The sequence below is a fragment of the Mesocricetus auratus genome, unplaced genomic scaffold, assembly GCF_017639785.1.
Source record: "Mesocricetus auratus isolate SY011 unplaced genomic scaffold, BCM_Maur_2.0 Super-Scaffold_6730, whole genome shotgun sequence".
Taxonomy (NCBI): Eukaryota; Metazoa; Chordata; class Mammalia; order Rodentia; family Cricetidae; genus Mesocricetus; species Mesocricetus auratus.
In genome coordinates this window covers 98,734,316-98,750,306 of record NW_024429184.1, presented here as the reverse complement: position 1 = coordinate 98,750,306, position 15,991 = coordinate 98,734,316, and the positions used below count along the sequence as shown (strand labels likewise).

The 15,991-nt window shown below is 42.4% G+C and overlaps 1 protein-coding gene across 1 annotated transcript in view; it reads left to right on the top strand.

Annotated features, from left to right (window-relative positions):
- The window catches only part of Megf10 (multiple EGF like domains 10), a 149,424-nt gene that overhangs the window by 113,364 nt on the left and 20,069 nt on the right, over positions 1–15,991 (top strand). Inside the window, exons 12-15 of the mRNA XM_040741797.1 lie at positions 712–875; positions 3,087–3,189; positions 14,514–14,660; positions 15,803–15,937. Of these exons, the coding sequence (XP_040597731.1) occupies positions 712–875; positions 3,087–3,189; positions 14,514–14,660; positions 15,803–15,937 (549 nt within the window). The remainder of the gene's footprint in view (positions 1–711; positions 876–3,086; positions 3,190–14,513; positions 14,661–15,802; positions 15,938–15,991) is intronic.

The following is a 15,991-nucleotide window of genomic DNA, read 5'->3' as shown; positions in this document are numbered from 1 at the left end:
CACCTCCTAGAGTCACTGGAAGGACACATGGATGAGGGCTCTAGCTTTAAACCCAATAAAATCAGTGTGACCTCATCATCTCTCATCCTTCCTGAGTCCAGGAAAGAAACTCATATTTGGTCATCTCTGAAGTTGCTGCCAGCTTTCGAAGTCTGACTCCATGATTTTGGGAAGGGTAAACAAGCAGACGTGTCTATGCCCCCAAATGGCCTGACTTGGAGTAGTGACAAGAAATGCAGCCAGCACAGATTTTATGTGTGTCCTCCATAGATAGAGCCAGGATCTTGGAAACACATTCTTCATGGTTAATGGTTATTGCTTCAAAGATGCTGTTATTCTTCCAAGAACAAACCTTCCACTTCCTCCCATAGAAATAAACAAAGCTTATCTTTCTACCCAAGCATTGCAACACACTAAAGGTGACCTCACTCCACATCCCTTCCCAGTAGCCCAGGGGTGCTTCTCAGCCTTGGCATCCCTGACCAATCACACGGCACAGTTGGCTGCTAGGTTCCTCAGGGGGTTCCTTTTCATTTCTGGTGGAGGCCTATTGTGGCAGAGCCAAGGCTGTCTGCCACTGCTGTGACTGGGGCTGGGCAGCACTGTTATGCATCTCCAAGATGTCTCTGAAGGGAGATGTGGCTTGGAAGGGCTCAGCACAGCTCCCGGTCGCCTTTGTTCCTCACACACTCTGTCGTTCTTGTCATGCAGGCTGGCACGGGGTAGACTGTTCCATCAGCTGTCCCAGTGGCACTTGGGGCTTTGGCTGTAACCTAACATGTCAGTGCCTCAATGGGGGTGCCTGCAACACCCTGGATGGGACCTGCACCTGTGCACCTGGATGGCGAGGGAAGAAATGTGAACTTCCCTGCCAGGTATGTGTGCCCCGGGTGGCCATGCCTGGAAGACTATGCAGGAGGGTTGGCTTCTTTGTTTGTTTGTTTATTTGTTTGTTTTTTCTTGCTGGAGGTGAAGGAGTGTGACCCAGTCTTCGGTAACTATTACAAGAGTGGAAGTGGTCAGAGGCTCAGAAAGGGATAGAGCGGAAATCAGTTAGGCAGGTTTTAAAGAATGCTTCTTTCCTTCCCTTTATCCCTACACTGCTTTCCCAGCCCCCACTCCAACATTTTCTATTTCTTATACACTCATCTCCTGGGTGCAGCCAGGCAGCAGCATTGGTCAAACACCCAGTGTGTATGCCTGTCAACTCTCCACATATTTTGTTTCCATTATAATGGAAATCTGCAGGCTTTGGGGTGGGAAGTGACAGGGGCTGAAAAGGAGGCGGTGGCTGGTGTCACAGAAATGTGCATTGAAGTGATGAAAGAAGGTTTGGAAACAGCCTGGGTTGATGTAAATATTTCTGGAGGCACAGACGTCTACTCAGCACTCACTCCCTTCCCCTGACCTAATTTGGAGACATGCATCACGGGAAATCCCCCTCCTCTGAAGGTGCTGCAGACTAGCTGAGGGTGAATGGGAAGGGAACTCTATAGTGACCTGTTGAACACTTGCTTCCCAAGGCACTTTTCATGTGTGCATCATGCTTTCTTCTCGACCCATCAAGCATTCCATCCCCAGTGGTAAATTCTCTCCCCTCAGGACATTATCGGATAACAGTGACCCCCTAAATGGGGCCATTCTAGAGACAGAGTTCCATGGGGCCTCTTTTCTCCTCTGGGCATCCTTCCTGTTAAGTACAACCCATTTCCCACTGGAGAAAGGATTCCTGCCCTGCATTATTCTGTGTTCCCCAAGGCCATACGAGCTAAGCTATCTTTGCTGTCTCTCTCCAGACCAATGGGCAGATTAGCAAAGCTCCTCTGGGCTGTTATGTTAGGAGGTCTTCTACCTCCTCCTTGTAGACAAAGTGGAGACCCCAGTGCAAACTGTCCATTGCTTTTTATTAGATGTATTAATAAATCAGGGTAAGCTGATTTACTTCGTTATAGCAGAGCTATGTGCTGTCCAATCCTGTCAAACTAGCCTAAGACGTTGGCTAGTTGATTCCTTTCTTAACAAATTCTAGACAAATGATTATGTCATCTAACACCTTCTGCCTGATAGTGCTGTTTCCATGTCCCCATCCTCAGACTCTGGGCTGTTTTCCTCAGTATTTGTGCGACATGGAGAGGGTTGTAGTACCCTATACCATTTCCTAGGATCTGGGGTCAAAAATAAGTTTTCCCTACAAATAAGAACATTTCCATTCTTCTTCATGAAGAATGAATCATGTCCATCCTCCAAGAGTCTCCTCTTTATTGGACCACTCAATAATAGCATGTACATACAGGGACAGATGAGGAGACTACCTTTGTAATGTTTATGTACAGACTTGAATCATAGTGTTCTTCACAGATTCGACTTTTTCCTGGAAAGGAAGATATTTAGAGAAAGTAACAACAGATTTTCAGTTTTCTTTTCTATGTCATGTATTCCACAGTCAACAGCTTATAGAAATGAGCTTAATTCAATTATTTATATAATTACATATGTAATATATAATGTACATAATAAAATGGTGTATATATAATATATACTGTACATAATATAATTATGTACATATAATTATATACACAATTAAGTTCATTTTATATATAACATATGTAGTATCTATATATCTATATATTTATGTACACACTTATCATCTATTTAATTTCTCTATCTATTTAGTGTGTGTATTTGTATGTGTGTATGTGTATCTTTTTTGTGGACAATGACCTCTCTTCCCTCTAAGGAAGAGAATTATGGGCAACACTGGACTATGTTGTAAAACTAATTAGAGATAAATGAGCATATTTTTATGAGTGTGGTGATAAGAAAAGGCTCTTTTAGTCAACTGGCATGCTAATATTGTTGTCTATATAGATTGTACATACATGTTGGCATAATTTATTTCACCATGCACGTCTTCCAATTACTGTATCCAATTGAAGTTAGAGTTGAGGTGATTTTGCATGCATTTTGCATCAGGGGAGAGATCATGTGATGCATGTTCCTAGGAAGCATTTCAAGGCCCTTGTTGATTGTTGTCGTGGAAATACTTAGGTTTGTCATTGCTGGCTGTGATGTTCTCTTCCTTGCAGGATGGCACATATGGGCTGAACTGTGCCGAGCGTTGTGACTGCAGCCACGCTGACGGCTGCCACCCCATCACAGGCCACTGCCGCTGCCTCCCTGGATGGTCAGGTACCAGCTTAGGGCCAGTGTTTGAAAGAAATAACCAATGCTTTAGTATCTAGTGGTGTTGCTTGCTCCTTCAAAGGAACACACACAGGTCATTTTTTTTCAGAAAAAAATAAAATAAAATGCAACAAAATCCCCAGCAAGTAGACATATTTTTGTCCATGGAATGTTATGTGTTAGGTGTGATTAATCAGTCACCAACATCAGTCAGTTTCATTTATCTTAATGCAAGATCCCACTGATCGAATATAGGCCAGCAAGATTTCTGTAGTGTATTTTGAATATTGAGAGATGAAAAAATTAAAATAAGTCTCAAGACTACAATTAGAATCATCATACAGATAAAACTATTAAGTACTACTAATATGGTTCATTTACAAATATTACATCTCTTTCCCAGAAATAAAAGTTTAAAAACCCATCTTCCCTAAAAGTTTGAGTCATGGCAAATTCATGTTATTATTGAGCACAAAATTTCTAACCATGGTGTAGAAACTCCTCCTTATTTATGTGGTTTCATGAGTTCAGCCAGGAAGTTTATCAGGTGAGTTGTGGTCCCAGAAGAAGAAAGATGTCTTTACTCATGATGTACAGGTTTGCTTGGGCATTTAGTGCCGTCTTCAAAGTCTGTAAATCATGAGCAAGAGCATCGCTCTTCTTGAAGGACCACTTTACATCCCCACCAGCAGCATCTGAGCACTTCTTTATCCCCGACACACATCTGTCTTTCTGGTGACATCTGTCTCCGTGGCTGTGAAGTGGTACCTCTTTAGGTTTTGCTTTGTGGTCCTCTGATGGCTGATGATGCTGAGGACCGATCATCTGTGCATTTATTGGCCACCTGTAAATCTTCTTAGTAGGAACATCTATTTAGATCCTTCATTAAATTTTAACTGAGTTGTTTTTCTTTATAGCATTGCGTTCTAAGACCATATCATATAAATTTTCTTTACCAGATGTGATTTGCAAGCATTCCTTCACATGTTCTGTTTTTTTCCTTGCTATTTTCATAGCATCTCTTTTCAGCAGAAGTTTTTATTTTGATAAAGTCTACCTTGTCTAATTTTAAAATGTTGTTCTTTTGTGCTTCTTGTATCAATTTTAAGAAATCATTGCTTAATACAGGATTGCAGAGATTTAGTCCTATGTTGCGCTCTAAAGTTTTTAAAACTTTTATACTTATGATTTTATTCACTTTGAGTTAATCTTTCATACATTATGATCAGAGGGTCAAACTTTATCTATAACTAGTGATCTCAGCACAGTGTTTTGAAGACTATTCTTTCTCCCACTGACTGTCTTAACTTCCTAGCCAGAAGTCAATTTCCCATAGGTGTGAAGCTTATTTCTGGATGTTCTAGTCAATTGCACTGGTCTGTACACTTCTCATACTGGTACAATTCTTGCTTGGTTATGATGGCTGTGTAGGAGGTTTCAAATCCTTTTTGTGGTTGTCTCAGCCATGCTGGATCCCTTGAATTTCCATATGGCTTTTAGCATCAATGTACCAGTTTCTACAAATAAGCAAGATGGAAATTAAGTGCGGCTTAGCGAATAGATTAATTTGGGGATCATTGGCAACTTAACTACATTAAGTCTTCAGATTCACAAACATGACCTATCACCAGCATCCCTCAGAGGGATTCTGTTGCGACCCACCCCCCGAATTTGCTGAGAGCTTCTTTGGTTGTGGGTAGAAGAAAACAGTGATGAACTGTCACTTACTAGTGTCTGTCATAGAGTCACCTTGTCAGATAGGCCAGGTTGGTACAAGGACTTCATTTGCTGTCAGTGGAAGTGACCCATGGATCCAAGGCCCCTGTCCCTATAGTTCCTTCTTGACTTGTGAACTTGGCTTAATAGCACAAAAATTCATCTTTCTACGTCCTCTGTTACCTCTCAGTCACTGTTGCTGATGCTGGATACTAAATCACATTTGTGATTTCATCAGGGTTCCAGAGTTTTGCAAATGGATGGGCTGCACTAAATTCTCAGTGACCTCAGTGAGGCAAAGAGCATTTTCACTCTGGCAAACTCAGATCAGTCCTAACAGAGGGGCCACATTATGTAACTTGGGCCCTACTCTACCAATCCTACTTTTGTCTTATAAATCCATAGAGAGTCAGGGGTGTCCCTGGACATACCAGTCACAGCTCACGTGTCAGCCTACTCTGATAATTTAGAACCAGCCTGTGTAAGAGACACCCTAGGACACATGAGAAAAGCAAAAGATGACTTGGCTTAAAGCCAGTTAGAAAATGTGTTCCTGGCATTCCACAGTCTGGGTCATGGGGTAAGACAAATTATTCCATCTGGCCTTAGACCTATCAGGCTCCTGCGGGAATGCATTGGTTTTGCCACACAATGTGATCTTGTAATCCCCTGCCCAGCCTGCTTCCTGCTCATGGCTCTCTCCTCTCTCTCTCTCTCTCTCTCTCTCTCTCTCTCTCTCTCTCTCTCTCTCTCTCTCTCTCTCTCTCTCTCTCTCTCTCTCTCTCTCTCTCTCTCTCTCTCTCTCTCTCTCTCTCTGTCTTTTTGCTTTGTAGCCCATACTTATGTCTCTATTGTTCTCAGAATAGCCCAGTTGTCCCCCAATGCCTCATTTCTCTAGGTCTTCCATGGGTCTTGGTGTGTAAATAGCTGTCTCTGAGCCTACAGAGAGGTTGTTCCTTCACACTCTTAGACACATCTGAGACAAGCAAACATGTGTGTGGGAGGGGGGAGGAGAAAGTTCCAGAAAATTTAAAAACAGATCATAGTTGAAATAAGAGCTGGATTACTTTTTCTAAACAGAAAGAACAGATTCTGGGTAATATTTATACAGGGCATCATTTCATTGTCAGCCATGAATAGACTTTTTTTCACCGATTAATTTGTTTTGAGTAAGCCCTTTGTTAAGACTTTTCACAACAGGAAGAAGGCTTTGCTAAAGAGCCTTAAGAGCCAACTTTCAGTCAAACATTACCATAAGCCCAGGGAAACATGAGAATCATGCCCCTTTCTCTCTGTTGCTGAAACTGCTCTAGGTGACATGTTAGGGATCACTTGCTGGAGAGGGTATGGTCTGTAATTATAACAGGGGCATGTCCTCAGTGAACTGCAACCCTGGGCCTACGCTGTTCCCCTAGTCACAGTAAAAACATGGTAGAAAGTGTTCAGCCAATGAGGACACAGGCAGAGGAAGTAGTCAGGGGAGGCCATCGGCATACTTAGACTGAGCAGCTGTCATCTCATCTTTGAAGGAAGTCTGGTTTCTTAACCTGGAATCATCACTCAAGACTTCACAGTGTTTTCTAGGTTTGTATCTTCCCAAAGGAGCTGAGATTTTTAAAATAAGGCTATATAGTTCATGGTTCTTGCCTGGGTCACACAGGGAGGGCATTATCAGCTCAAGTGACTGGCATGCCTTCATTCAAATTACATACGTATGTGTACACACATAATAACAGTTAAATCAAAAGTCTGTGAATTTGAGAGGAAGCAAGCAGGGATGGACATAAAGAGGGTTTATGGAGGGAAGGGGGAGGTGAAATGGTATAATTGTCTATAATTTCAAAAAAAATTTAAATTGAATAGGTCTACAAATGTTAGCATGTTTTACCTAGATAGAAAATGTAACACTGTGGCCAAGCGGTGGTGATACTTGCTTGTAATCCCAGTACTGGGGAGGCAGGAGCAAGTGGATCTCTGAGTTCTAGGCTAGCCTAGTCTACAGAGCTGTTATAGAAAGGAAATCCTGCCTTGAACAAACAAACAAAAATACTGTGAAAGATAAAGCTCGAATGCATTCAGTATTCCAACTTTTCTTTCTGAAGTTAATGTACCATTTTCTCAAAGAAAGGACATGCACATTTACCACATGCATATATTTAAAACCTTAGTTTATTGACATTTTCAGCCAATAGGTTGTTTTATCTGAAAGAAACAGACCTCATTAGAAAGCTGGGGGAAATAAATGCCATTGTACCTGAAATACATATTTTAATTCTTAGGGTCCTTGTCACACATCAAGGATATCTAGGCTGTGTCTTGGGCTTCGTACACATGAGTACTCACTGCACACATTCAAGCGCCTTCATGTAGCATGTATGGTGTGTGTGCAAACACATTCCATACAATTATGAACTGAAACTGCTCTTTCAGAAATGATTGAGAAATTCCAGATGAAATGTAATTAGTTTTTCATAGATATGTATGTATATATGCAGCTGTCCAGAATAGGAGTGGAGTGATGGGCTCTGTAAAGTATTTCCTAAACGGTAGAAACCGGTCGGTGTTTCTCCCTCTCTGCTCCAGGCTCCGTCAGTCAGAAACACCTACTCACTGAAATTATAGCTAATCACTGTTTCATTCCACCGGTCCAAAAATGCATGCACTCTGTGACCTGGTTCCCAGCTCTGACCAAGATCACTGTCACCTGGGAACTCTTCCCATTTTCATGCTCCCAGTCACCATCTATACCTACTGAATGGGAATTTGGAGGGTGGAAGGGGTGGGGTAGAGATGAGGAAACCCTCATCAGTCGATGAAGCATTTTGTTTTTGGAAAATTTTTACAAAGACTTGGAAATTTCTCAGCATGACCTCCTTAGCATATGGGGTGAGTGGCAAGTTTGCCAAGGGCACTTGTCTAGTGTGCTACCTGAATATCATTACTTGATGATAATTTCTGTCATTTAAAAAATGAATAAACAAGCCGGGTGTTGATGGCACACACCTTTAATCCCAGCACTCGGGAGGCAGAGACAGGAGGATCTCTGTGAGTTCGAGGCCACTCTGTTCTACAGAGCGAGTTCCAGGACAGCCTCCAAAACAATACAGAGAAACCCTGTCTCGAAAAACCAAAAAAGAAATTAAACAAACAAACAAACAAACAAAAAGTTATCCTAGGAGCCAAGACAGTGGCAATCTCCAGTCTGTTGAATGGAATCTGGTACATCTTATCTTCCTAATTATTGATGATAATGGGGCCCAGTGACCATTTCTTAACAAAAGCCTCATTTCTGTGACCAAAGGAAAGAGAATGCTCAAAGACATCTTTATATTAGAACAAGAAAATTAGATAACTGTCTTAGTTAGGGTCTCTGTGAAGAGACCTAACAGTTCATAGGTTTAATCCATTATCATCATGGCAGGAAGTATGGCATGTACAGGCAGACATGTGCCAGAGAAGGAGCCGAGAGTCCTACATCTTGACTCACAGGCAACAGAAAGAGAGAGAGACCGGGTTTGGCTTGAGCATCTGAAACCTCAAAACCCACCCCCGTGACACACATCCTCCAACAAGGCCACACCCCCTAATAATGCTACTCCGGGGGGGGGGGTCTTTTTCTTTCAAACCACCCAAACACTAAACTGGTGGAAATGGGGTTAGGATACCACATCAGCCCTTGAGCACCTTAGGAAAATGAATGGAATGAACAAGACACAGTATAACAAGGAAATGGGAATAGCAGAATGGAATCAGAGTTAGGGTGCTCACCTGAGCCCAGATAGGAATGAGCAACATGGAAGGAGAGTCCCTCAGTCTCTTGATGACAAGAAGCCAGCTTCTCCATAGCCCCTAGGAAGCACAACTTGGCAACCTTTCTGTCCCAAACATCCACCTTGACCAGTGGTGCAGAGGAAAACTACCTTCAGGGACTCATTTATCCCAACATAGCGGCTCTCTGATACCTCAGCACCTCTGTGATGCCTAAATGGTTACCATGAGGACCTTGGGAGGGTGGCATCCCAGAGTCACCTAAGTGGGAATCCAAGTTCAAGTCAATAAACTACATGAAAGTGTTTAATCAACATGAAAGTGTCCAATTAACCACAATGCACACGACCCACTTCTGGGACCTTCTGGGACTGGGCATATTGCGCGCGTGTGTGTGTGTGTGTGTGTGTGTGTGTGTGTGTGTGCGTGCACAGGTATTTGTCTGTCTGTCCCTCCCTTGATGGACAGAAGCCTGAGTCTCTAAAGTGAGACTGGCTATAGAAAAGTCCCCTGCTACCCCCTCTGCCCTGCAGCCTGCTGTTGGCTTTCACCCAGGGCTGTACTCAGACAGATAGTACTTGCCATCCTGTTGGTCTTATAGCTACAGATGTGGACCTCCATAGTTTCTATGACCAAGAGAGACTTTTTTGTCAACAACTAATAAAAAGTTGTGATTTAAGAATCAGAAGTTGGGAGACTCAATGGTCTCTGCTGGCATTGTGGTTGGGTACTGGCATTGTGGAGAGGTAATAATGCCAACTCTTTCCCTGTTCTGTCAGAGTATGCCAGAGGAGGTACACTGGTGAACAATTTGCCCACACTGTCTGTGCCATCGCTTTGAAGATGATGCTAGAGATGAGGAAACTAGCAAATTTATGACTAGTCATCATGGTTCTTCTACAATCACCTACCCCAGTTATCATTAACAAATAACTCACTTTTTACCCTAACATGTATTTAATAGATTGCTGCCCAAGGTCAAGACATTGAATCAAAATAATTTTCTTTATTTTCCAACATCCCTAATATTGCAATATTGTCATGCTGAGTATAAATGAAATGAGGTTTTGGGCTACATCTTTGAGAGAGGAAATAATGACATCCTAGATGATTTATTTTCTACATTCATGCAATCACAAATGCCCACTGAATGGCGGTTTCACATTGAGGCCCCTGGCTTAATGCATCAGGCATTAAATGCACGAACATTTCTTTAGTGCTGCTTAGCTGAAGTTTATCACGGTCATTCAGCCATTGCCTAGCAACTTGAGAAGGCTATCAATGGGCTCTTTGTTCCCAGTCCTGGCAAAAACAGTCTCTCGCAGATCTCCTTATCAGCGTTGGAAAATTTATCGGGAAGAAGTGCTTCCATTGAGCAAAAACGCCTGCAAATAGAAACCTGCCCTCTTCCCGTTTGCCCCCTTTTCCAAATACTTTAGTAATCATTTCTAGAAACAACTACTTTTGAAGTTTTGATCTGTTCCTTGGTGGATATTTCAAAGAAATTGTCTCAGAAATTATTTCATTATTTTTCTATTTCTCTTTAGTTGGAGGTAACAGTTCTCAGTCCCCACACATGTGGACCTATGTGTTGGCTTCTTCCTGCTCTAGCTTCTATCCCTCTGGGCCCCCACATTCAGGACAAGTGTTCTTCCACTACTCACTGTCCTCTCTGCAAATACCCCCACAGACACACTGAAGCATCACCTCTCTTGACACAATGAGGTGTCACCTCTCTTTGTCTAGGCACATTGGCACCCAGGGTCAATCATTACACTCAGTGTGTGTCAGGTCCCAGACAGTCCAGCCAGGCTCTCTTGCTCTCTCATCTGGCAGAATGTGGTGTTTGGGGTAAGGTAAGGGACAGAGGAACTTTTCACCTGCATGTTCTCCACTGATCTCTAGAATTCTTCTTCCCCTAAGGTTGCCTCAGCTTGTCTTCTGACTTTTTGTCTTCAAGACTCATCTCTTTACACCTTCATCCACTATCCTATAAAACATGAATTTATCTTATGCCATCCCTCACTGGGGCTCTGCTAACATGACGTGGTGTGCAGGGAGAGTCTCTTCCTCCACAGTATAGTGCTCGTAGCTATTCTCCATGAACCCATGGCTGTCCACACGCTTCACATGGTGCTTCTAGTTCCTAAGTCCCAGGTGTTCCCAACTCTGGTCATTTCTGAAGGACTTCTGTGTGCTTCTTGGGACTCTGAGTCTTGTAGTACTGCTCCCTCAACCTAGAACTATTTTCTCTCCTTCCTCAGTCACTGGGCAGAGCTGGGGGTGTGTCCCTGAGCTTTATCACCTGGAGCTTTGGAGAGTGTCTTTTTTGGAGAATGACTCATCATCAATATACTCCTAGAAGGTATATTGGCTTAAATTATTTTTCATCTTTGGCAGACAAAGAAATGGAAGTAAGTTTCATAGGATTCTTTCAGAGTTGGCAAATATGAGATCAGTAGAAATAATGAGATGAGAGAGAATTAAAGCAAGCTTACAGCTCTTTTCAACACCTCTTCATCTTGGACCACACCTCACTGCAGGGCTGTCCTTATTCAGCTCACATCCCCAACCTGATACCAAGATGTGACTCAAAGAAACACTTAGGTAGGACTTCATTGTGATCCTTTTTACAGTTAGGTGTTTATTTCTTAGACTCTCAAAATGTGTGCCTTCTTGAAATATTAATAATCCCTAGAGAAAGGTCCCAGGATGATAGATTTATAACTCCCTTTCCTGAATGTGTGATGAACGAAGAGATGGCAAGAGGCAAGAGGGTCTGAGGAGAGGCAGGGCTGTGGGATAGAGGATGCCGCAGAGGGGAGAGAACATCCTACTTTTTTATGGACTTGTGTCATCTCTGATACTTGTTCCGAAATAGATTAGACATTAATATGTGCAAAATGATAACTCCTTTACTGAATGCAATAAAAGAAGAGAGCTTGAATTTCAAAGAAAGAATAGGAAATGGAATGTTTATAATTTATATTAAAAAGAAAGATTCCTTACGATACTAAAACTAAAGAAACCAAAGTTATTTAAAAAACAAGCTTAGTTCTGCTAAAATATGTTTATATAACCAGAGGCAGGCAGTCGCTGAAACAAAATGATGGGTAAATCATGTGAAACAGTGTTTCTTTGTTTGTTTGGTGTTTTTTCAATGGATTTCCTGACTATTCCATAGTACTTTTTACTTACTGGAAAATCACCTTTATCATGACAGATGGGTATGCTGGCCAGCTGGACGAATCTCTTGAGGGAAGAGAAATCAAATGCCAAGCATAGGATCACTTAATTTAGATAGCTAACCTGGCCTTCAGTCATTATTCATAAGTGTGCTTATCCAGTAATCATGATAGCCTATAATATCCAAAGTCAGTGTGATGAGTATTCTTGCTTGTCAACTTGACCACATCTGGAATCAATTTGAAATACCTGTGAGGGATTTTTTAGTTAAATAATTTTAAGTGAGAAGACAGATCTTTAATCTGGGTCCCACCTTCTGGTAGCTGCCTATATGAAGGACATGGAAGAAATAAGGGCTAGCTCTGTCCCTGTGTGCTCTCACTCTCACCAGCAAGTTCATTCCTTCACTGGTATTAGACCCACTTCTTTGAGATTCAGGTGTATACTGAGATATTCACCATTGTGGACTGAACAAATACTGGATTCTTCATTTTGTGTTGGTAGATAGTCATTGCCAGACTAGCTGGACTACAGCCTGTAAGCCACTCTAACAAAGCCCATACATGTGCATACATGTATACATACACATATGTATATATATGTGTGTGTATATATGTGATATATATATATATACACACACATGAGATTACTCACACATGGATTCATTTTATTAGTTCTATTCCCCTAGAAAACCATGACTAATACAGCCAGTATATGCTTTTGACCTGAAGTGTATTCCATTCCATTCCATTATGGCTGAATTTAAGTGTAATGTGATTTGACCAATAGCTGATAAATTAAGTAACCCTAAATAGCCAAGTCTCATGCTTTAAACCTCACTCCACATAAAAAAAATGTATTAAGAAACCAGAACTAATGTACAGCATGATTATAAGGTTAGCTGAGTAATTATTCTGGCACTGCTTCCTCAGGCTTCTTGTTGAGATTAGCCTGAATGGATCTGGTTCAAAATGCCCAGGGACATCTGAGTCTATGAAGCAGGTGGTCCCTTACCACCTTGGCTGTCCAACGGGAGCCTTGGCTTACAGCGAGGATGGAAAACCTGAAATCCAATTGGGAGGGAAGCCCCAGGCCGGTTATCCTTGACAGTATTCTCTTCAGACACAAAGCGAAGCTTACATTTGCGGACTGCCCCCAAGTTTACTGCTGCTCTGAATGCCTTAACTTTTGTGTGGTACAGGTATTGCCTTAAAGAAAATCACCCATGACGGGTACTCCATACTCATTGAGTATGGGATTTGCAGGCGTGTTGCAACTTTCCAAAAGGCCTTGAGAGGTCAGATTGTGTGGACACAGGAAAGAACAGCAGGCCCACATTTTAGTAACTTACCTGTGGGGAAAGTTTAGCTCTCCCATCCGTTTTATATTAAGAACCGGTTTCTTCTGGTATAAAAGTCTGTTGCTAACCTGAGCTGGACACAGTGAGGCTGTGCCTTGTTGATCAGTCTTTGCCAAGTTAAGGACCTTCTAGAGGATCGACATGGGGATGGGCAAAAGTAGAGATTTATTACAGAAATGGTTTTATACCAGCAGGTGACATATTTATGCTCATCTAAAATGCCTTCCATGTTAGGTTTGGGGCACAATAACTTTTCTCCAAAAAAGAAGGCAAAATGTGGGGTGGCCTGCCCAGCATCATCCAGGCAGGGTTGCGGTGAACTTTGTGGAATACCATATTGACCATGTCCTCATGTGCTCTCACTTGTTGGGAAGCCAGCAGTCACCGGTGCAGCCCTACTGAGGACTCTTTCCTTTGCAGGTGAAGGGTTCTGAGAGGTCTGATGCAGCAAAGAGATCCCTGGTGTGTTTCAAATGCATTTGTACGTTTTTACAAAACCCTCTTTGCCTCCAGTAATGTCTGCCTTTGTTTTCCTTCTTGCAGACTCAGCATCCTATAGATGTTTGCTTATTGGGTCATGACTGATTTAAGGTTTCTTTATTTCCCAATAAAAACTTAAATAGTGTCACACAACTTCATAAGAGAGACTTAGACAATAGCGCATCCACAATATTGGCTGGGATAGTCTGCCTCTATCTGTCCAATGTGAAATGAAATTTTAGGGACAAAGTTGGTGACGCATATGAACGCATCAGCGTATCAGGCACAATAGATGATTGAAATATTTTAGGATTGTGTTTCCTTGTTTCCTCCCCAGTAGGCTTCCTTCATGTAAAATAATTTAATCATTTCATGATTTGCCTCATCATTGTATACTTTATTCATGTCTCTGTAAAAGCAAAGAGCAGGGGCCGGGATAAACAGAAAATCAATAGTCTTTTTTTTTTTTTTGACAAATTTTGCTTTCAATAGACAGAGCCCCTGGGCTTCCTGTTGCTCCCTTGTGCTAAAGAAGAAAAATCAATGTAACGAAAGTGTCCTCTCCTTGAAGGCATAGGAGGGAATTCTGGGTATTCGTTAACGTTAGGATGGTTCTGTGGACTGATGTATCCAGGCGGTGGTTCGTGGATTTTAAGCCGGGTACCACCCCTGTGTGTGGATTTTAAGCCGGGTACCACCTCTGTTCAATGTTGCCTGCATCACTTGCCGTTACCCCGTCCTCGAGCCTCACGATTGTGTTAGCAACCGCAGAAGCCCACACTGCACCCGCCTCAGCCCTGCCCTGCGTGTGTTGCCACAGGTGTGCACTGCGACAGTGTATGCGCCGAGGGACGCTGGGGTCCTAACTGCTCGCTGCCCTGCTACTGTAAAAATGGGGCTTCTTGTTCTCCTGACGATGGCATCTGTGAGTGCGCACCCGGATTCCGAGGCACCTCGTGCCAGAGAAGTAAGTGTCTCATAGGTGACGCTCTCTGCCCCCCTCTTCCTGGGAATTAACATGTAGAACAATCTAGGCTCTGCCCTTAGTTTCTAGCGTTGTTTTGTGGCAGTCAAGGGCAGAGCAGTCCTTGAAGAACTGTCCTCAAATGACCCTTCCCCAAGAACTTTATTCTTTTCAACCTCTAGGACTAATTTGCCAGATGGGCGTTAACCCTTTCTTCTCAGTGATGATTTCATTACCTCACGGGCACCATCGTCAGGGCAATTCTCATTTCTTCCGTAGAGTGTGCAAATGGTGTTCTAGAAATCCACTGACCTGTAAATATTTTATTCAGCATTTGGCATCAGCCTCACCTCAATTACCAGAAGTTAACATCAGCCAAACCTCCAGGCAATCACACATCTCACTAGTAAGCCGAAAAAGTTAGTGCTGGGGGTAAAGGAGAATGAAAGTTAAAAATGGGGACTGTTGATGATACGCAGAGAAGCCTCGAACTAGGGAATGATCTGTGACACTTTACTAAATCTTTTGGAAAACATAATAAATAAGAAAAGTTATTACATTCACTGTTGTAATTTCTCAGATCAATTTCCTTTTTCCATTAAGAGTTCAATGCAATCATCCCTATATTTACATCCAAATAAAATATTGGAAGCTTCCATATATACAGTTTTGTTTATTTGCTCTCTCTAATCACAACAGTCAACCTGTACTTTTTTGAAGGAGAAAGATCTTCGAAATTTGAGCGTTCATCGTTTTTGTTTTTCGTTTTCAATCATGGTTCTTAAAGAATAAATGGCCAGTAAATGACTTGGTAATACTTAATTGAGACATTGATACTTAGAGTTTTATTTTCCCCATTTCCTTATTTGTTCAACAAATGTCTTTGAGCCTCCAGTCTAGGTCTGGCCTTGAGTCAACCCCAGGAGGACAGTGATATCTATCTGAGACATTCCCTCATGCTAGTGAAATCCGGAGTTTAGTGGCTTCTTAACTTGATAAAAGCTGCCCCTCTTGTTTTGTGCCTGAAAAACTCTCACTATCATTTTTCTCAAGTCTTCTTATTCCTCCACTTTAACTAGACCTGAGTGGAACAGGAGATAAACCCAACTCAGAAAGGTAACTAAGAGTCTCCATTCTATTTGCAGTCTGCTCCCCGGGTTTTTACGGGCATCGCTGTAGCCAGACATGTCCACAGTGTGTGCACAGCAGCGGCCCCTGCCACCACATCACAGGCCTGTGTGACTGCTTGCCTGGCTTCACGGGAGCCCTGTGCAATGAAGGTAAGCACCCAAGCACTCTGGAGAGCCGTGGGAAGGAGCAAACTTCCTGAAGTC